Source organism: Rhyacophila brunnea, unplaced genomic scaffold, assembly GCF_057557595.1.
Source record: "Rhyacophila brunnea isolate RB1 unplaced genomic scaffold, BYU_Rbru_1.0 scaffold_4, whole genome shotgun sequence".
Lineage (NCBI taxonomy): Eukaryota > Metazoa > Arthropoda > Insecta > Trichoptera > Rhyacophilidae > Rhyacophila > Rhyacophila brunnea.
Window position 1 is genome coordinate 26,551,544 of NW_028233068.1, and position 24,695 is coordinate 26,576,238.

Sequence of the window (24,695 nt, forward strand, 5' to 3'; positions counted from 1 at the left end):
GGTATATTTTATATAGAAGAATTAAAAAAGAATGATATTTAAAATTTTAATTGAGGTCATCGGTGTTGGAAAGTTATGGTTTAATGCGCATGGAGGCCCCAGGCACTGACTAATTTTGAGGCTCTCTACGGACGAAATTAATCCAACCAACTTTTAGTAAAAAAATGCACATAAACATATTGTATACAATTTACACAATATGTTTTATTTGCGCAAGCAGGATGACGTAGGTATAAATATGTATCAGCTTAATTTATTATCTGTTCATCTTTTATGTCATGTTTGGAGATCTCCTTCTGAAATTCAGCCTGCACCATTTACCGCCAATGAGTGTTAAAATATAGTACCTAGTAGAGTTGTGCTGCTATGATTTTCCTCAGTCATGAGGTCCCGACAAAAAGGAAAAAGAAGTATTTTCCATTCACGTAAATAATTTGTAATTTTTCTGTTCCTGTGGGGGGGGGGGGGGGTCCGGACCTGAAAACCCCCGCTTGTGTATGCGCCTAAACAATAATTACGTATACAAATTAAAATATGTACTTACAATACTGTAGTCACTTTCATAATATAATGTTTAATAATAAATTTGAATGAGCATATTATTCTTAATTAATGTATAGATAGAGCACTGTGCCCTTTCGTTATTCACAGACTTCGTCCATTTAATACGTCGATGGTGATTCATAAAAATATTTTTTACACGAACAGTTCAAATGCGTGACCGTCCAAATCTTTTGCAGATGTACTACAGATTGGGAAGCGCTGGTTTAAATAATAATATTGCATAGGTATTACAAAATCTGTGCTTAACTAGTTTTGCTATGTAACGTAAATTTAATATTAAATTCATGCAGCGAGTTATACTCATTTACTTTCCGAGCTTTTATACTACTACTCACGCATGCGTTGATAAAGCTTAGTTCGAACAAAAATGCATACAAGCACGAAGTCAAAAGCACAAGCGACAAACCGTGTAAAGGCGGGCGTTCACGCTACGAAGATAATGGGTGCTTTCATCTTGGTCGTGCATACTTAAGGTTCAAATAGACTATATGACGATCGGGCACATATATGCTAAGAGCGTTTTAGTGTCTATGATCAAATCTATGCCATTCCGACATTTATACATACATATTGTATGACAGCTATGACAGCTATGACATCGTATTTACACTCTGTGACACCCTGTGACACAGGACGCCAATATAAGAAACGGATTTTTCGACATATATATGACCGATCGTCATAGAGTGTATTTGAAGCATTAGTGCCAAATGCAAACGTATAACGTGTTTGTCTCCCAACATAGTGGCGGAATTAGTGATGCCAACCGTACTATAATTATAGTACACTACTATAATTTTGATTTCGCGAAAAATGTATAATACTATAATTTTACGCCAAATATACCAAAATACTATAATTTTAAAGAATTCAAGATGAAAAATGTTCCTGTACTATATATTATTCAGAAATACTATAATTTTTACGCCTTTGTACTATAATCAGCATAGAAAAATATGGCAACACTAGGCGGAATTAAGAAATACTACATGTCAAAATACATTTATATTGCGTAGGTACCTACGCAGAAATAAAGTAAATATATTACATATCGTATGTAATTCCAAAACGCAGTCCCAATTATGCAAAAGCGATAGACTATGAGAATTAAATTTAATTTACTATAAATAAATATAATTAAAATGATTGAAACCGGGTATAGATGGTTGGGTTCGCAATAACACAATGCTTACGGGCCCTTTTAATTAATTTTGTAATTAACGTGTTAATTTGCATTTGAAAAGTAATTAGCAAAAACACAATTTTGTGCGGCCCGTAAGCTATGGGTTCATTAATAAATTTATTAAAGGTATAGTATTTAAATAGGCAATTGGTGCATTATTATGAATAGTCCAGACCAGATATATTTGTATTAAACCATATTCTACGGGAATGTCCGAGAATGCGCTCCGTAATGGAAGAGATGCTCAAGTCGGTCCAATCAGCCGTTGGGGCCCATGGGCCGTCCAACCTAGTCGCCACGAATTTTGTATTGCTTAAAAAATGCGGGGACTTATCGCGGACGTGAAGATCTCTTAACTTAGTTTTGCATGCCCGCCCGTATTGTCGTAGCTTAGCCTTTTGTACTATATATTTATAGTAAACGTAGTCAAAGCACACTTAAATGGTTAGTGACCTTAGTCTTGAGTATATACTCAGGCTTAAAAACTGCTGATGCTTCACATTAAACGTAGGGCCTCATCCCGATACGCTTGATTAAAACCGAGTGTGGTGCAGGGCTGATTGGTTTGGAGTGGTCTATGTTTGTGTTACATTAAAATATTTTTATAATAAATAATATCTTTAGGTATAATACCTATCTGCGTCTACATTCTACAACGTTTTTGAAAATGAATACTCCTAAATATTAGTCCATCAGAAAGGTAATCTAACATACATTACGTCCCTGTAAATGTTATTATTAGTAATATATACCTATCTAACTATTATTTTTTTATCAAAAAATAATTTGTTGAATACGATTAAAATATTAAGGGATAAAAGTTTATTGGTTCATATGCGTATATACTCAGCTTTACTAATGTTGCCAGCGTATACTTTTCCAATCGCTATACGGGATATCTTTGAGTTAACATTTATTTATTTAATATATTTTATGGAAATTTCAGATTCTGTGTCCTTATTTTACGAACAATATTTTGTACGAAACATTTTAATTTCATTAGGTCACTTGAAATGAGTACCTAACTATTATAAATACTACTTATATCTTAATTCTTAGGTTATAACAAGGAGAAAAATAATAATATGAGCATAACCTTTTGCTTATACAATGAACAACTTACAAAATTAACCGAAAATTGTATTTTATAGAAAATCTATTTTGTTTTATTTGGTTAATTGTGTTGGGCATATTGATTTGAAAAATTACATTTCAGCAATGGTCTTGTCATGTCTTGGAATTTTCATAAAACAAAAAGGGATTTATTTTAATATATACATAATATTTATATGACTATAATTATAATTATAAATTTATTTCAGGAAATGATTAAATCTTTAAACGGGCAGATAGGTATATTGTAATTCTGAGAATTCTCTACCGCAGTAAAGTTGAATATGGGGAAAGTTTGATCCGTAGTGTGGCAAGTTTGCACAATTTTGAATTTAGTCGAGTTGAAACTTTCAACCGGTGCGGTGGTGTCTAGCGTTCGGGTTGTCTCGTTTGTTTTCAAATTCAAATACGAAGTTCGTTCTTTTATTTGAATATCGAATTCCTTGGCGTACGTATATATACAATTATTATATCTTAAAATATATTATAGAATAGTGTGAAGTTCGTTCTTTTTACCGCGGTTTTTCCCTTTATATCTTTTTTTTGCATATTAAAATAGGCTGTTCTGTGTTATTTTTTGTGAGGTTTTTTTAGTACATATTACCTTTTTAAATGAATAAGGATGTTTCAGCTGTGAATAGATATTTGATATTATGAATAGTAATTATCTTGTGTTATTATTAGCTTATATCATGTCTGGCTCATCTTATAGACGCCAATCTATAATAAACTTGCAGGGTGTACGAGTACAAAGTATAAATAAATACACGCGCGATTGTTCTTAAAACAAATAAATTTATATTCTGACTTTAAAAAAGATAACTGTGCATTAGGGGTGGCAAAACTGCCATCGGTTTTCTATTTGAATTAATTGAGTAGGAACCCAATATGATATATTATTATAATAGTGAATGATGTCCCTTTTAAAATACAGGCACAGTGAGTAAAGTTAACATTGGTCTGCTATAATAAATAAATAAATTATTAGTATATTAGCCTGCTTTGTTGTATGACAAATTAAATTTGAGCTTTGCTGATGGTGTTTTCATAATGGGGTGTGAACAATATTAGTTTCATTTATGATATTGCGTGGTTAAAAATGTTTACATTCAAATCTAAACCTTGTGTTGTTTTTACTGATTGATACAATACCATAATTAATAAATAATAATTATAATATTTATTGTACGTTTAATGTAATATAATAAATATATACTGATCAGTGATCACTGATCAGATAATAATGTAGGCAAGAGTAATGAATGGTATTTACAACATTATTTGTATTTATGAAAATTATTAATTTTGATTTTTATGACACTATTATTTTATTGCACATACCAATAATTACTAATTAATTAAAAATATAGAATATTCAAATGAAATCTTTACTAGGTATCTTATGGACAATTTTCTGTGATTGCACGTTTTTTTCTTGTATTCATTTTCGGGCAGGACCTACTAACTATCGGTGGCGGTTTTTCTTGAAGTGTGGGAAGCGCATGGTTTGTTTGAAAATTCGTAAATCTTACGCCGTGATTTTTTCAAAATATCAAAAACATTCTCCATTACTGTGTAGTCAGTACCTAGTTAAACACCTGGTGACGTTTCGAAATGATTAATTTCACAAAAGTTTCCTTCCAAACATGTCATAAAATTCTAACACATCAGACATGTACGAGATACGTACATAAGCCGGTAACGCCACAACAGTGTCAATGTTAAAATGTATAATGTTCGATTTTGATTGGGTTAATTCCAGTTATAGTAGGACACACAGAATATGTCAACACCGGGGTTTGGACGTAGGTATCTTAAACCGCCACTGCTCAAAAATATCAACTGATGTCTTGTGGGAGTGGTGGGCCATGCGTTGCTTCAGGGCGGCAGCTAAAGGGAGGAATACGAATACTAAATCAGAGATTATGTCATGCTGAAATAGTTTTTTGTCAGTGGATGTGTTTGTCAGAATTTCAGTTATTTTTATTTGATTTGTTTGATTTAGCATCGTAGAGAGCTAGTAAATTTATTTTAATTGTCAAGCTAATGATAGAAAGGGGCGGTGTTTTGAGTCAGCTGAAGAGCAGCACATTGCCTACGTCGTATCTCTATACTAGTACCTATGATTTTGTCAAATTGTTTTTATATAGTATAATAGTTGGATAACAGTTATGTTATCAAAAAATAAACTTTGAAAACATTCCGCTATAAAATATAAAAGAAAAAATATCCGTCCGGCAGAGAATTTATAAAAAACGTGCGTAAAAAATTGAAATTGTAGTGGCCGAATCTATTGACCGCCTGAATAATAAAATCACAATAATAAAGACATAATAAGTACCTACTCGGTTCTATAATCTCCAATCGTGTATGACGCTAAGCTTAGTGTCTGTACTGCCCGCATACAATGGATAGTCTCAATAGTTGCAGGGCCGCGTTTACGATGGGGATAAAGTGGCCCTGGGGTCCGAGGTCCGAAAAATAAAATATGTAGATACACAGTTAAAAAATAAAATACTGAGTCAGACACTGAAGCTGCACTAGTGCGAATGAATTTGCAGGATCCAAAAGCTCGGTAAAGGTAGATAGCTTTTTACTGAATCAATTGCGAAAAAATGCTATCGGAGGAAATGTTTAGTACTTATACGAAATATTTTTTGTGTACGTTTTCATTTAACAAACATTTCAGACGTTATCATCCAAAAATCATCAATTTTTGCATGCATTAGCCAAAACATTCGTGGTTGAAAGACGTGCAATATCACACATAGCTAAGAGTATATACCTACTTATTTACATTTTATCCATTTTTATACTTTATTTTTCTATGGGGCCCGACATGTATTATCCCAAGGCCTGCCTCTTCAAGAGTAATTGCAGCCCTGGGCACTTGTTAGATAATATTATAAAATATTAATAATATAATTAATAAAATAAATCTTGTAGTTTGACAATATAATACTGCTTAGGTTAGGCACGTTTTCACGATTTTTTTTAAAACATGTTATTTGTACACCTGCCAAAATATAGCTTTATGCAATGACATTTTGAGTGGACGAAACTGGTTCTTATCATTGTTAAATTATCTTTGTGAATTAAGTACTATAATATGTAATAATATATTGTATTTGAACGATTTTCAAAGAAAAAAGCTTACTCTTATAACATTACAGCCATCTTTCAAACAGCCGGGTAAACATTAAACCCAAAAGTCTGGCAATACCCACATTATATCTCGATATACACAGTGACAGACTAAGCTCTAGCCAGCAATACCTAGACATAGGCGGCTCTCGTGGTGCAGTGGGTAAGGCGCTGGCCTTCCACCCGAGAGTTCTGGGTTCGATTCCCGGTCATGACAAAAACATTTATGTGTTTTTCTCAAAGCCTGGGTGTTTGTGATTGTTCAAAATTACTAACAACCACCTTGTACGAAAAAGCAAGGACATGGTTACTAATAATTCGCAACCAACGATTTTTTATATTCAATCGGTTCGCTCAAGCCGACTGATTATATATTATGTATGAAGCGCAACTAATTTATATACATTTGTTATCCATTATTATTTTTGTGCAAGGCGGTAAATTTGTATGATATGCAATGACGTCCATCTATGTCCATTCTGCCGAAATATTTGGGATCCCATAATGTCGGCATCTCTATCTAATTATATTAATCTTAGGTGCTCGCGGCGAAGCTATAATGCCTATAAAAAGTCGATATTTCTACACGTAACTCAAGTATAGAGTGTTTAAAAAATTCTCAATTATTGTTTACGGTATTTTTTCCTCATTATTAGATTAAACAGCTGAAATATATTAGACGAATTAAGCTTATTCAATAACATGTTCCATTATTAATTTATTGTACTTTAGTAGATGATTTTTTTTGATGAAAGAAAACTCATTTTCCTAATAAGTGTTTAATAATAATCTTAATGTGGTTGTTATCTTACGTTATTTGAAATGTAAGTACTTAATAGGATTTTTACACAAAAATTTACCAAACTAATCAGAGAAAAGTTTGAAATTGAGTATTGGGAGTTTTCTTCAAAATGTAAAAATCTATCTTCCTTAGTACATTTAGAATAAATCTAATTTTTCGACATATACCCTACCCTAGTGTATTTTCTAGATATTATCAGTATTATCACACAAACATTTAATTGTACAGGAACAGGATTTTACTTAGGATTTTAGATTCAAACGAATTATAAGTCGGACTCCACACACTGGATCAGGTTCCGTGTAAACATGAAAGATTTCATAATGAAACTTATGGTTGTTTTTGGAATGTCTTGAAAAGTATTTTAAGAAAGCCACCTGTTATCTTCTGTTACCGTTTATAATACTTACCAAAGGAATATTAGAGAATTGTTTTCATATGAGATTTAAAAAAATGTTTTTATAAATAGCTGTTCGCCACGTCATTTGACGCGGACGAAACCAGTACTGAGCATTATTAAATTATGTGAATTAATTGCGTTTCATTTTAATTAATAAAAATACTAATTACAAAAGTACTTATATCGTATTGTTTCACTTATTAAAAATTATTTATTAAGATTGTACATAAATAGTAGCATTTTTAAGTCTTAAGCTTTAGAGACATTTATCTCTTATATGTATTATCTCTTATGGTTATTTATTTGAAGATATTATCTACATATTCGAAAGGCGAACTTCTCCGGGTCGGTAAAACCAATCGTATTTTCGTAAGTTTTAATAAATTTCAATTAGCTCTTTTTACAGTATCATATTTTTATTTTTTATTGTATGAATAATATATAATATCATGTCTTTATTACACACCTTGTACTAACGTACTATAAAAAATTAAGTGAAATGTTATAAAACGAGTAAATTGAAAATATGTTGTTGTACACTAATGAATTTTTTCAGTGCGTTTTGCTTCAAAAATCATTGACGTTTGACCTCAACAGCGAGCGAAAGTATTTAAAAACGGCATACTTCAAGTTTTTGATTATCTCATTACGACTATTTTGATAACCAGTTTTTAATCGATACTGTTCTATTTGCTCATCTAGGCCAGGTGTTCAGCGAGTTTTATTTTTTATAAAAGCTATCTCAGTCTTATTTTATTCATTAGGTGGTACTTATTATTATAGATAGACACCATTTCATTAAATTCTTTTTAAATACAAGTGTTAGTCGTAGTACTTACAATGTTATTGACTGCATAATACCTATCAGTGGTTTTCAATGTGGGAAGGGGTCACTACAATACTGAGACGCCGTGTGATTCTCAAAAGGAACAGAAATCGCATTTTAAATATTTTTTTGTTATTAAAGTATATTCTTCAGTGTTTATTATTAGTATACTTTTGTCTCATTTTAGTGGGCGTTGGTGAAAAATGTTCTCTATAAAGGGGCGTTAGTCTGAAAAAGTTTGTAAAACATTCATATATTTGTAAGGACACTGGCGAAAATGTAATATTAAATAAAATAATTATTTAACGGTTGTCTTAACCTTGCCTTGAAAAGAAATACATATAGAAATTGAAAACATTTATAATAAAATTATTATGTTATTATAACATCTTCGAATCGCCATGAAGTGCTGTAATACAAAAAAAAATGAACACCATCACTATAATTAAAAGCTGTTCAAAGTGGAATATGAAGGTTACCCCATATTCCACTATATTATTGTATTACCATATAATCGCAAGCACATTGAAGACTGCATTTGAATATTTTCTTTTTGCAAAAATATTAACACTTATTAGAACAAGCGAATAGTGAAACAAAATGTCCCTAACGTCATTAAAATTAATAAAAAAAATCGTGTTTATAGGTAGTCTTTAAATGGCGACTGATGAATATAAACGACTTTGCAATCAACCTCGGGTTTAATCATATTTAACTGGCAAACGGATTTGACTACTACGGTGGATACGTACATACTTAAAGAACGTATGTACTTAAAGGTTACTAACTTTGAAAATAATAGCATCAAATCGTCACCTCAGTTCTAATTTGTACCTGGGTGTGTTTTATTGGCTTTGAATTATTTTGGTTTTAAGTTTGGATCCAAATATTTAAAGGTATACGATGTTGGTAGGTATAATACATGACTGAATAAAATTCCAGGTATCAAAGACCTACGCCGATTGATATGAGGCAAGAGACAAAAGCTACCAAAATATTTGATAACCAATGTCAGTTAACAAGAGTCATTTCCCTTACAAAAATAATATCACGTTGACGAAATGATTATAATACGTAGCTAAGCAAATAAGTTTTTTTTATTGTAGTGTTTAGTAAAACGTGTCGCGGCCTATATTGCATTGGATCACGTACGACTAGACTGGGCGATTAACTGGTTTACTTTAGTATTTGTACGCGGAGTTTAGTTGATGGCTTGTATTTTCATTATTACGGTTACGATGTCATATAATTATTAGTACATACTCCGTGTATTTATTTGCAATAATCTTCGCAATTTACTGTTATTTTTTTATTTGGTCTTGCACATAAACCTAGTAACATTTTAACAGAAAATGATTCTACAAATAATAGACGGACCAAAATAAGTTGTCTGTGAGCTGAACGACATTTGCGTGATACTAAACTGTAATTAAGAATATTTTTTGCATTATATTAAGTTTGTTAACTTTGCGCTGTTCGCTATAATATCAGCAATGCAGTATTTTTTGGATAAAATTGATACAACCTGTAGTGGCATGGGGTATTATATTATGTATATTATGTATACTACAATATAACCTCGATATAACAGACTAATGCGGATGAGAGGGTGTCCGTTATATAAAAACACAAACAAAATCCTGTTTATTCGTTTTTGGATGATATATCCAGACACACCCGTTGTGCAGTGTCGTTAATGTTCAATGTCAATGCGCTTGCTTTCGGTAATCCTGCATTGAAAAAAAAAAGTTTTGTTTGCATTTTTGGAAGTCTGCTGATTTTTTTTATAATCAACTAATAGTTGAATTTTGTTATCTGACAAATATTCAATAAACTATGTTATTAGATTGTCGAGATGCGATCTTATCACTGATAACTTTGTTTTTAGGCATGTTGTTTCTTATTCCTTGCTATCTTCACTTCTATTTAAAGTGAAGATGGCTAAGAAGATTGTGAAGATCTTTTCACGTAGAATGTTCGGCAGTTTTGTATTAGCTTTTGTTACTTACTACAATTTTTAATTATTCCTCTACGCGCTCTTTTTACTCTTAATTTTAAGTCATGTAAATTTAGTCAAAGCATATTTGTGTGCATGGCGACCTCAGTATATGGGTAACTGCTCCTTAAACATTCCCAGTCATAAAAAAGATTCATATCAAACGTAGGGTCCCGTGATATGCCCGATTAAAACCGGGTGCCATTAACTTAAATGTTGGAATATCTGCAATTTAAATGATGTTTATGCTTTGGCTTTGGACTCTGTGGCAACCACCTGTCCTGAATTGTGATGTGTGTTCCTTTGTATTATTGATCAATCGGGGCTCGTTTTCGGATTAGCGCCGCACCGCTGTCAAATATTAGGCTCTCCTTAATAAGTATGTCTTAATTATTATTCATACCGCCGAGGGTTTCGTAATAAAAATAAATAATATACATTTCAATCAGATAAGAATGAGATTTCCGCCGCCGGGCTCACACGTGACATCTTTCTTGGCTATTTCCTCAAAACGAAATGAGTAAACTCCGATGCAGAGATAACAAAATATTATTGCAATGAGAGTCACGCTTTATCATTGCCAGTACCTACGAACCAGCGCCAGGATTTCCCAGATATATTATATTTTTTATAACATTATTCTTTCTTATTAATTAATTACATTCCGTGGCATCGTTTTAATTTGGCTAAACGATAAATTATGACAAGGAATACTTTACCGATGATCACACTCATTACTAAAATAGGTATACTGGAATTAGAATCAATACTAGTTGTAAAATGGGATTCATTGCCCCAAAACTTTTTTGCTTATAAAATGCTTTTAACTTGTATGTATATCTACATAATACGTCAATATTTAGATGTATTTAAATTTCGTTGATGAAACTGACCGTATAATTACAATGTCTACCAATACCGCCAAAAGGTGTCGTCCCTTAAAGATCCAATTTCACGGAACCCTAAATTCTAAGATTCGTCAGAAAGTATAAAAATCTTTAAAAATAGATGCGTGTTTTTCATGATCAGTAGGTATAAAAATCAACTGAAGCATATATATACCTACAGTTCATACATTTAGTAGGCATTTACCGCACATGAAATTTTTTCGTAAGGGGTCTGTCAGCGCCTCGGGCCTCCGCGTACCTAAAGCCACCATTGACTAATGCATTAAAATATAGTAGGGCATTTATTTTTTTCCTACGTCATAGTTTCCACAACCTGTGGGTCTATTCTATCTACTTATCGACCGCTAAAATGATAAAGTGATAAATATTATCAAACTTAGGGTAGGTTTGTATCAAAGTATTAGCACTTATTGGAACAATTACAATAAGATGTTTGTAATTATTGTTGCAATAAGTGTTATTTTTTAACAGCAGCAAGAGAGGTGCTGATAAACTATAGCATTTATTGCAATATAAGTGCTAATACTTTGATACAAACCTACCCTAAGTTTGATAATATTTATCACTTTATCACTTTAGCGGTCGATACGTATAGAATAGACCCACTGTTCTAGTTCCCTATAATATTGACTGCGCGGCGTTACATTCGAGTTTTGAATATTTTTTATTGCTCACCTTAAAAAGTGAAGAAGATTTACTACAGGTAAATTTGTACTGCCGACAGTGATTTAATGATGCGAGCACATCTGTGAAAAAAATAACGCGATTTCACCTGGTTGATTTATTTATTTACTTACCTGCTTTCTTCTTCGGTTTGCAACTTTTTCATGTCGTGTTTACTTTTGTCAAACAAATTTATGTGAAAACTATTCAAGATAGTTTACCTATAAGTACTTAGTTATACCGGAGAAAATATTGTCATTGTGAATATTGAAATTTATTATTATACGTGTGACTGTCCCCAACGTTGTGTCGTTAAAAAGACTATGCTGTGTCGTATGTTATGTTATTACAGTATAATACACACTGACATGAAAATAATTTTCTATTTTTATGATCTTTGACAATGCCCGAGTTTCTAAAAAATGCGGTAGGTATGCCTTACGGGACAGTTGTAAAACAGAATAACAATACTTATTCGTTAAATACTTTGTAGAAAGTGGTTGTAATATTACGGATGTTGCAAGCGGACCTGAACTTGAGCTTTGGATCATTCAGAGCTTTCCTTCACTCGGTTTGACCCTCTGTATCCCTTTCCTATTCATTAACGTTGTTGATTTCTTTAGCCCTGTCTACATTCGGTCATTTGTTTCGTTCATTAGATAAACGCATCGCAGTGCCCTGCGCATTGCTTGCCTCAAACCGTTTTCAAAATAGTCTTTTTCCGCGATGAAAGCGCATGTACCTCCATCACCGATATATTTCTGTTCCAACATCACAGTGTTGCCAACCGAATGATTCCCCGAAAAATGTATTATACTTTATTTATTTTATTTATTTACAAATTATTATCATTTGTACTTACATATTTTTATTAAAATCAGCATTACAAAAAGTTTACAACAAGGCTTACCCGTGAAAAATTGAAAACTATTTGACGTCCATATTTAGATAGTTGACGCAGTGAGTAGCGCACTTCCAATCTAGAGCATGCGCAAAACTTCCGTATTAAAACCAGAATTAAAAATTTGAAATGAAGTGGAAGATGAAGATAAAGTGATGAAATATATACATAGTTTATGTACTTAATATTCCACCACAATATCCTCATAATGCAACAGCGCTTCTAATATCGATTCAAACATTTGAAAGTGAAATTTTTAGTATCATAATTCATAATATTTACAGTACCTAACTAAAATCAATTATATCATAGAAACACTAGGCAATATTTTAACAATGGCTCGTAGACTTACCCTGATTTACAGTAAGTACTATTGTATCCGCCAAGATAACACTGTTAGGAAACACTTGAAACTATGTCATTGCAAAAATAAATATAATATTATGGAAACAGCAAAATATTATATAGGTGTTTGTAGCAGCACCGCCATCAGCCTAGACTAGTGTTTTTCAAACTGTGGTCTGTGTACTTATGGCCTTTTAATCAATTTTTAAGATCATTGACATATAAGATGAAAATTAATTATCTCTGAATATGAAAGAAGATCTGAAAAGAAGTGTGAATCTGACCTGACTACAGGATAAATTTTCAATTGGTAGTTTATAATATTTTAAAAAATGGCTTTTAATTTAGTCATTTATCGTAGGATACGCTGCGCCGGTCTGAAAAAACTGTATGTCCCTAAAATAAGTACCCACTAGCATGTTGTACGTTTTGGCGTATATACTGCATACTGCGCTTAAATGGCATATGGTTTCAGTCTATGGATGACCTCCTAGTCAAAACCTACCGTTTCAAATTTTGTTATGTATCTATTAATAATAGTATGCATACTGTATAATTACACAATTAAATCAAATTACATCATAAAAACTAAATCATTTCTAATGCAATGCCACGTCGTGATTCGGAAGTCTAATAATTTATTATTATACATTATACAAGCTTCATAAATCATAATTGGTATACCTACTGTAATGTTTGCTATTTACCAGGATCTCGACTAGGTATATGATTGGTGTTACGATATATTTCACTATAAACTAAATACTAATATATAATTAGCATACCTACCTATCTTATCTTGGCGCGTGTTATCAAGAGTAAAACGAATGTGTATTTTTAATTGTTTTTTTTAATGGTAATTAATTTGTTACACATAATTGCCTGTTTATTATTATGTGGTTATCTCGGTTTTCGACTTTTTTTAAATATTAGGTATATGATCCACGTAGCTGGCTACTTCGTAGGCACTCTGATTAATTACAATTTTATAAAATACTAGACCAAGAAATATGTATGTATTTCAACCTACTTTACTTATATTAGGCATATACATAATAAAATGTTTAATCGTATGTAACTTTTATACCTAAGTAATATCACGCGTAAATGAATCGATAGCCATTTCGGTTGTAATAATACCATTATCATGACATTCATGACTATGTTTATAGTGTAGTTTTAAAACTAATTTTGTAGAATTAAATATTAATGATATTAGGTACTTAGATATAGGTAAGTTTTTTTTCGACCATGTCCGATCCTAATAGGATCATATGGGCGTGCCTCCACAGAGTAGAGTTTGTATTAACAGATTTTTTTTTACGAGAAGTAAGTACTGTTATAAAATTTATTTCGAACTGTTAAATGCTACCTTAGTGAAAATGTGCATCCGATATCAGAACTATTATTTAACTCTATGATTACTATTGCAGTACTTAATATAAAATATAAACTGTATGTGAAACGAGAAACATGTAAAATAATGTCACTAACAAACCTATAACTAATTCAAATGCATAGTACCTACCTATCTTTCATTGTGCGGGCGATGGGTTTATTTATTATTATGTTATCGATCCTCCTTGAAAAAGAAACACGGAACCATGTTTATTTATGACATATACCCAAAATAGGACACCCTTTTAAGTTTCAGTAAAAATAAATTTTAATAATTGTTTTTTTTTATATTTTTTTCAGCGATTAGTGCCTTTAAACAGTGTTAAAGACGTCTCCATCGGCTTCAAGGAATCTCCGTTTTAGATTAATCTGTGTGAACAGTGTAATAGTTGGAATTAAACCAGTGACTATTGGAATTTAAAACCATGGCGTTCGCATTCAGGAACTGTTTAGGATTGCTGCTCATCGCATTCTTGGCAATGGCTCTTATGGACACAACAGGTAAGAGTTTACCTTATTTTTTCTTTTATTATTCGTTCATTATGTTTATTAATTTATCCCATTAAAATTGGAAAAGGACTTCAGAATACCGCCACCTATATACTATTCTGTCTTGTATAAACTATAGGTAGTCTATTGTGCTTTCCTTGAAAACAAATAAGTATGGCAAATAAAAATAGCACACATGTTGACGGACTACTTACTATAGTAAAAATATGATCTGTTGGCAGGAAGGTACTTCTTCCACATATTATGTGAATAGAACCGGTGTTTTTTTATTTAAAAATGAAACCTGAAGTATGTAGAATGGTGTCAGATTCTTCTGGCAGTGTAGGCGACTCATTTATGTGTTGGAATCCTTATACGTACCCCGTTTACACGTGCATGGATGTACTGTGCACAGTAAGAAAATGTATGGGGAAACATGTATTATCCTGCAGTTGGCAAGATTGCGTGCATAAATTAAACAAGTTTGGAAGCTTCCGAATCGTGTTGATTTATTGCGCGCAAGTAATACTATTTTCGATCTGCGCCTGCGCAGTAGAGCGATAGGGGCGAAGATGCCGGTAAAAAAATAAACTACTCATTTTGAGCTTAACCGATTTTCAATACGACCTGTCAGATAGTAGTATACAATGACAACCTCGCGTCTCCCTTATTCTTGAAGAATGAGATTGGAGAGGCAGTCAGCACTTTTACGTGTAAATAGTTATTGTCATGATAGTTTAAAATAGGCACTATTCCGGACAGTAGTTCCATGCACGTGTACACGCGCTTTTACTTTCAAATGACACTACCGTACCAAAGAGATTTCGTCGTGGCTGCAATGCCAGAAGAATTATTATTTTTCAGAAATAAAAGGATAAACAATGTTTTTTTAACATTTAATAACCGACGTGCTCTTTTACAATAACCAATTTTAGGGGGGAAAATATCGTTTCATTTGGATCCTCGCACTCTCCTATCACAAAATCACATGGGTAATTAATTGGTGTTCGTGCGTTCATTGTTGAATACTGATAGCAACTTGACGGTTAATTTTTCTATTTTACGGTAAATTACAAATAAAAAACCAAATATTATCTGACAATTTGTTACATGTCTAAAATAACAATGGGTTTGAATAAAAGCTCTCGAAAATAATACGCAAGTAATGTCTATATCGTACTGTATTCAGCTAAAATTAGCATGTTAAATTATTCTTTTTGTTCACCTTGTTGGCCACTGAACATAATTTAAATTGATACGTTTGTACGCCGTTCGTGAAAATATTTCTGGGTGTTGCCAGTTGATGGTACCTACGTACCCTATTTTATTATTGTATAGAATCGTGTCGGTGCTGCCAGGTTGGAAAATTACCACGAAAAAGGAGCTGAATTATGACTCCTTTGCATGCTAATTCACACTAAAGCTTCTTTCTGACTTATAAAATAATGTAAAGTTAAATTCCATTAACCTATTTACGCCGCGAAATAATAAGGGGGCCATGCAAATCGATATTGCCAACAATAATAGCTGTTGGCACTATACTTAATACTTATAGATTAATTTATAGGTAGGTACTATATTTAATAATAATAATTATATAATTATATAAAACATTATATTAAAAGAAATAACAAATACCTACCAATTTATTGTCATGTATGTTCATTTATATGTGTGATCAGTGTGATGATGTCGTAAAACAAAATGGGCCATGGTTTTATGATACATTATTCAAGTAGAAAATGTGTCAAAAGATCAAACCAACATAATAATTAGTGCTTGTTATTTCTTCGAGCAAATTAAAATGAAGAATTTCCCTACTAGACGTCGAAATTTAATAACTTACAATCTTAATATAGGATTTCCACATTTTTTCTTAGTTCAATAATGGGACATTGCAGAATAAAATGATCTGTAAAATACAATAATATTTACAGTAATTAAAAATGTATTATCCGGCATTAGGTAATAACTTATATTAATATATTTTGTTTTAGTTATCTCATTGATAAAAATTACGATTCTTTGTGTAAATGTTATAATATGACTTTCATTCATAGATCAACTGAAATTTTTCCTATGTATTAATAATAATGTTGGTAGGTATGCAATTAACGCAATGATTCTTAATTCAAAATTTTCTTAAAGAAAAATGGGTATTGAGTTATTATGTATGTAAATCGGGAATGTGGTCCTAATTGACCATCTCCAACTACATTTTAAAACCAAATTTAAAAGAGAATCGGTGATATATGACTCAGTGGCGAAGGGTGGAGGTAGGCTGTTAAGATCCGACATGTCCACAATAAACTTTGTCAGTCATACGTATTTGTTTTCATTGAAATAAGACTACAATTTGCAGATGGTGATGGTCAGTTTTTAAAAATCAATTAAACACTCAGAAAACCAAGCCATAATAGATAATAGTCATAAAATAATCGTCTATCTATAAAATATCTAAAAGTATGCCATTAAGCCATACATAATATTGGATATTTTATAGATAGAATAATATTTTTTATCTACTATGGTTTGGTTTAAGCTGGGTATAATGAATTTAAAAAAACTAACCAACACATGTGTAACATGTATTCTTAATTCAATGAAAACAAATAAGTATGGATGAAAAATGTTTGCACTATTTTGTCGAATCGCCCATAACATACCAAAAATAAAATGGATGGTTTATATATTACCACAAAGGCATGGTTTAATTGATTTTTAAAAACTAACAAACACCATCGGCAAATTGTAGTCTTAGTTCAATTAAAAAAAAACTGACTGACAACGTTCAATGTGCATTATTCATGTCGGATCTAAACAGCCTACCTCCACCCTTCGCCACTGATATATGTTATACTAACTTACAAAAGTCTGAATAAGAGTCGAATTCTTGTTGTTTTTAAACGACTCTACAACCCCAGTTCAAGTTTTCTTTATTTAATTTGAAGGTTTTGATTTCAATTGTAATTCATGTGTTTTTAGACGTGTAAAAAGATCTGTCAATGCATACTATTACATGGTTGTCATAGTTATAAAGAGAGAGTTAAATTATTGCAGAGTTTAGATGTTTATAATGCTCCAAACCAAAATAGACAAATGTACACAAGTGGTAAGACGTAGGACGCATCATTTCATAAAATGATATTTATTTTACGTATGCTGTAGGAGTTTCTACTTCGATTACAACAATAAAATAAAATAATTCATCGCTTTCTCTGATTCGATAATAATCGTACGTTATAGTAAGTGTTTCTCAATCGTTGTGAAGATGAATTCTTAACCTACCCCTATAAAATGTGTGACCTTATTATTCATCGTCTATCTCCTTCGGGTCCCTTTGATCAAAAGCCATTACGTTATCACATGCTTCATGATAATATATTCCGCTCAACGATATTATTTGTAGATTTTCCCACATTAACATTTTCATGTTTAAAGATAAATTCTATTCTGAGAGGTTACGAGAGTTTTGTTCGAAAAGAAACTTTTTCGTACAGATAAATAACGAAATTCTTTTATCGATTTTTTTAAGTTTATTCAACGTTATCGCTTTGATGCTATTCTATAATGAATCGCTTCAACAGGTTTATAGACCGAATAGATGAACGCGTTAGGTAATATTAATAATGTATTTTTATCCACAATGTCATTATTGCTATAACGCCAATTCAAATTAATGTATGCATAAATGTGGTAAGTTTCTGACGTGCGATATTTGTATACCCAGTGGAGTTATTGCATTATTCAAGCTTTCGTTTTAAATAATAGAATTTCACGATTTGACTCATCATCTTATCTAGTCTCCATCCACTGCTGGATGAATGCCTCTCCATCTCTCCTACTGAATATGGCGTTGCCACCCACCAACATTTAAGGCTATACTTCAGCTGGGGCACGGTCTAAAACGATCGTGACTACGCGACGCGAAGATTGTGCAAATGCGCGTGCAGAACAAAACATAATTTGTCATAAAAAGTCAACATGCGTCCATTTAATGTTACGTTTATTGTTCTATTACTAATAATAATAATATATTCATTGACATGTTTTCTTTTTCAAGTAAATGGGTAACGTTTATTAGTCATCTTTACACGATTTAAGAATTAATTCCCCCGACGCCATCACAAAACAAATTGACGTGTTCACAGCTCGACTTTCGCTCTCCGATTGCCAGCCAGTCCGAAATTTCGTCGCACGTATAGTTGAGAATTATTTGCCGTTTCACTGAAGTATGCTCTTAACGCGGCCCTCGTAGTCCACTACGTAAAGCGCTGGCCTTTCAACTGCAGGCTCTGGTTTTGATTCCCTGTGAGGTCACAATATGTATGTGATTTTCACTGATTTATCAAAGCTTGAGTATTTGTGATTGTTTCATTTCTACTACTAATTAGTGTAATTACAATACTGTCATTGGGCCACGTGGCCTGCTGTAGTATTAAACATACAACAAATAAAAAATTTAATCGGCCTAATCGTTTAAATATAGCCACTGATATACTGTACCAATTAAGATACATATAAAAGGTATAAGTAATAATTTATTTAACACCTCATTGACATCATGACTTTTGACATACAAAGCAGACTTTTTAATTTTAATACGGCGAGATAAAAATAAATTTACATATTATGTTTTAAATACGCCTAATAAACTGTCATTTAAAATATATATTGATATTGTTGAAAATTTGAACAAGACTTTTAACAAATTAATCAAACTGTTATCGAAGTTTACATTTCGAAAAAACGTTGTAGAATTTCAACTTCCATTTATTTAAATCTATTCATACCCTCCTCCCACCAGTATTTCAGATGTAAATTTCGTTATGAATACTTACTTACTTGGAAAAATACGTGTTGTCCAGTTGAGTGTTGTGCTGTCGTCATTAAAAACTGTAGGAGGGGTGGGGTATTAATGATATTATTAACTACGAAATAATAATATGATATTATTGCAAAGAAACTAGTGTTATTTTGATCTTCCGAGGTAATTAATAATATAATAATAATTGTAACCGAGGTATTTGAACTGTAGTTTAAGGGATGTGCAAAAATTTGACAGCAATTCATTGTTAGAACGATTTTAGTATGGTTGAATTGTTGGTCTATAGAAAAGTTAACATTTTCGGTGTTGTCAACTCTTTATAAATGGCATCCAAAATGGCGGCCTGTTGAAATTTTTCTTTGATTGCAGAGTTACGTAGGTATTATTATTTGGTATTTTACGTGATTGTTAATTAATAATATTTTACAAGGCGATTATCTTGTAGTGCCACCGGGACAGATGTCAGGCAAATCTGAGAGTACAATATGATGATTGATACAAATCAATCTGCACTGAAAATATACTTTCAGCTGGTTTAACCAATTGTCATCTTTTCACAGTTTCACTTTCATGTCTATAAGAAGGTCTATTATTATCTTTCAGTGTGACCGGGACAAATAGCCAAGAAAATCTGAGAGTACCTATAATTCGATGTTTGATAAAAAACAATTTGCACTAAAAACGACTTTAACCAATTGTCATCTTGTCAAAGTCTCGCTCTCATAATATGTGAGAGGGTTTTTATACAACATCCTTGATTGTAATCTCTTTTACAAAAGCACTAAGTTTAAGTGACATGCAACTATAATTCAATAAATATGTAAGTAATATAATGTCAACTGTTTTTCATGCAGAATCAATCTTGTGTCCTGTTATGAGTGTAAAAAAAGATGGCGATGCAGTAATAAATATTTAGTTTTAATTTGGCTGAATGTGACTTTGGCGTAGGCTGGTAATGTACATAGATGGAGTTAAATTTAAACCAAACTATGTTTACGTTTACACGTAATACCTTATTTGAAATTCAATTAGATATTATAGCTTGTTAATAATTGCAGTAGTGCTATATACGCACGTATATTATCTGTATTTTTGGAATCTTCTTTATTAAAGTTTTTCAAATATGGTAATACGGTCTGAATTCAAATTGATTTTCAAATAAATTCTTCGACTTTCGCTCGGCAATAAGGCATGTTTTTTTTTCGTAACATAACCTCTCCCACCTTTATGTATGTTATTTTGGAAGCCGTGAGGTCATTTATCATTTATCACGCTAGAGCTGTACTATAAATCATTATAGCGGATCTATTTCTAAGTGATTTGTGGGTTGATTTTATGTACCTACCCCCGCCGTAGTATCGCACCCATCTAGTTGTAATTTAATTTCACCTGATGGATTTGCTGCGTTAATATTAATGGTAATTATTTAAAACGTGCGAAGTTTTAATTAGGAAATAATATTCTTAACATAAAATAATACAAAAAAGAGCTGACCCAAAGAGGCCATGACTTTTTTCAACAGTTAAATATTATTACTATTATATTATTATCGTTAACAGAGCAAAACGTAAGAAATACAATAGTGACCTATATCTTAAACCAAGTAAACTTCCATACTTATAGATAGGGTTACCAGATGATAACCAAAAGGTCGGTTTGCCCCCCACCCTCTAAAAATGAATGTACATCCATTTAAAAATCGGTCTCATATGCTTTCCATTTCTCTACTTATACATACATAGTATGTTCATATATTTTTTTACACTATTAATTGTTATACATTTTGTATCCATATAAACAGAAAAAAATCGGACATTTTAATTAGTAAGTGCCTATATATAATATTAACTGCGTGTGGCTTGTTCTTATGTTCTTTTTCCTAAATCATGAGATGTCACGAAGAGTTGAGGCTTTAGAGATATGGGTTTATAAATTCCTGAAAATTCGTTGGACAAAGAGACAATGTTGATGTCGTCAAACAGATGGGAAAGGACCGAGAAGTTTCCCGTAGTATCAATACCAGAGAACTAGAGTACTTTAGCCACATTGTGAGAGTATAAAAGTGCAGTATTCCCCAAATCGTTATTCAAGGGAAACGTTGCAGATGACGACGTAGCATTTCGAGGCTTAAGAAACGCAGTGATTGATATGAGTGCAGCTCCATCGAACTCCTCCGGATAGCAAATAAAATAGCGAAGATCTCACCTATGTTGGCCGACCTCCGATAGGGGATTATACGAAAAGAGGAAGATATGATTTCCTTAATTAGGTATTTTCCATTTAAAATCTGCATAAATTTTCCATACCGATCTCCATTCCATCTCATTTATTTGTTCTCAGTTTGTAACTTTTCATCTCGTAACCCTACTTCCATAAGACCTGTAGGTCACTACTTGCAAATTTAAAGTCAACGACACGTCAAATCGTCTACTAGGAACATGGAAACACACTTTTCCCTTGATATAATGAAATACTTATTTTTTATGGAACGGGTATAATATGGCACAATTCATCGCCTAGTCAAATTATTCTATCAGTAGCTACCTACTTACCCACCTACCGTCACTACTCACTATTACATATATTTCGTAAATATATATTTTTTATAATTGATATTGGTTATGTTTTTATAATACCTATTATAACAAACATTATTTCTACTATCGGTTGGCACTTCGGGTTCATTTTAACAACTGGCTTGTGACAACCGTTGCGAACTGGTTGAATGACTACATACCATAATATTATTAATATACCAAACGATTGCACGAATAATTTGTTTATTTAAAAACTTAGTTAAGTTTAACCTTCACAATTATCAGTTAATTAAATAGACATATAAATAATATGTTTCCATATCTTTATATTTTTCCAGTAAAATAGGTTGGTTATCTTTGATTATATATACATAGAATTAGCGATATTATCTTATCGTTGTATCAATAAAATTTTACTATTTACTATTATATCATGAATTATTGCTAAAATACTGTTTAGTTTTCGTGTGAAATCTTTTGTAAGTAATATATTGTAATATGTAGTAGGTAAATGTACGATTATAATTTCAATACTAATAAAACTAAGAACTAAAATAATCGTATCAACAAATCGATATCAATGTTATTTTGTGTCCATGTTTTGTGTCATAATATTTATTGATAAAATTAGTTCTTAGGAATCTCACGTTATTGTTTTTAAAACGTTCACATAGGCCCGCCGCCCATTACAATGGCTAGACGCAACCGCAGATCGCGAGAAGTAGCAGTCTAGGACATCTAGGTTAACATTGGGATATTGCGCGGAGGAATGAGGAATTACCGTCAAAAGAGTGCTATTTCCGGCTAGTTTTGGTTGCGTTTAGCCGTCGTAATGGGCGGTAGGCCTAAGCGATGGTGCCCATAGAACGCGTCGAGCGGGCGAAGTCCGCGTATGCAGCGTTTATTCATAACCATAATCACAAGTCTCGTGCCGCGCATTACCCTTCACCTATGTAATAAGCGGCCCAAGCAGCACAAAATAATTATTATTACAGCGCCTCTCATAACAAAGCAATAAAAATATTATATTATTTCGGGGCTTGTAATTAATATTTACGACGACATTATTCAACCAGCGATAAACTTGACACGCAATAAAATTAAACAATGATTCTCTGTTATTAAATAATTGCTTTTCGCCCGTCGATCGACGACGCCTCCAGCAGCGTAATTTTGGTAGCCGTGTTCAATGAATGGACTCCATTGTATTTTCTTTTATTCGTATCGCCGAGAAGCGGTGATTCGCGAAAAAACGATGATTCATGCGGCGGGCGCGTATAATTCGTCGTGAACTCCAGTTAGTGCAGGATCCCATAGACTTTTCGTATACATAATATGCGGAACGCATTCTGACAATTGGAATAGGTTTTAGGGGTCACCAAGATATATAATGTCGATGTTGCCAGGCGATATTAGTGGTCAATTTTTTTTTATTGAGGTTTTAATTTTTTTTCTTATAACCCACCAAAAATTGTTCTGAGTTCTTCAATAAAACCAAAACGGGATCAGGGATTGATTGAAAATGCAATAATTGTACCATGCCATCGGCATGGTCGTAGAACGGTCCATCCCGTTTGAAAAAATAAAAATAGCGGGTAGTGAAATGTGTTCAAAATTATCGATTCTTAGGACCCTTCTTGGCTTAAATTATTTTATTTAGTAGCATTTTTGTATATAATCACCTAAATTGGTTTCTTTACTATTTCTATGCATATGACATTCGTTTTAGTATTATGGTTAATCCAGAAACAGTGTAGGTTGCATATATAGGTAGGTGAATAAATGAAATAACGATAACCACTAACCACACTAAGTACCTACACATTTATTAAAAAAAAGAAACAAGAAGTCAAGTGTTCAAACTGCTTTAGGTATCATGATCACAGTTTTTACAAACAATACTTACACATTTGCACAATGATATTCGTGTCAAAGCCGATTTCTTATAACTACGTGATAATGTACGGCAGTCAGAATTACATTTGCATGGTTTAACCAAATAATTTGGCAGAGGTTCATTCGTCATTTGTCTTGGATACAAATTATTTTCTCATAATTGTTAGAAGTTGTAGGAAATCAATAGGCTCAATAGTGGATCAGATGAGCTTTTCCATAAATAAACTTGTGCTGAAGCACTTAAACAGTGTAAATGCTTATAATATCTAAGCCTTGGAGATTGTCCCTTAGTGTATGTAGTAGGTATGTGGTGGATTAATTGCAAAGATTTTTTTGTGAGCCCTCAAAATAAATTACAGCTTGTTAAATGTATTTGCAAAAATGCTCCCACATTTGCAAAAATCAACGGAAATAGTGAGCTGTACATTGTGGTGGATTTGACGACCCCACACAATGGTTTAAATTGCAGGGATCAATTTTCACTGACGCCATTGATTTAAAATCAAAATCATTTAGAAGCAGACTCTGGAGTATAGAATGTTCTGTCATATATTTCATGCTGTAAAAATGCAAAATTTGGAGATTATCACAGTCCCGATACAGATGTTTTAATTTTAGGCATTCATTTCTGGAATAAACTTGCAACGATTGGTTGCCATGGATTATGGTTTGAGGGATCTCAGAAGAAATTCCATGTTTTAG

The 24,695-nt window shown here is 32.3% G+C and overlaps 1 protein-coding gene and 1 long non-coding RNA gene across 2 annotated transcripts in view; both read left to right on the forward strand.

Annotated features, from left to right (window-relative positions):
* The window catches only part of LOC147067155 (uncharacterized), a 561,518-nt gene that overhangs the window by 441,946 nt on the left and 94,877 nt on the right, over positions 1-24,695 (forward strand). The gene's annotated exons all lie outside the window — the stretch shown is intronic.
* Positions 3,195-24,695, forward strand: part of LOC147067170 (protein amalgam-like) — a 281,872-nt gene continuing 260,371 nt past the window's right edge. Inside the window, exons 1-2 of the mRNA XM_085954904.1 lie at positions 3,195-3,308; positions 14,544-14,744. Of these exons, the coding sequence (XP_085811030.1) occupies positions 14,669-14,744 (76 nt within the window). The 5' untranslated portion in view covers positions 3,195-3,308; positions 14,544-14,668. The remainder of the gene's footprint in view (positions 3,309-14,543; positions 14,745-24,695) is intronic.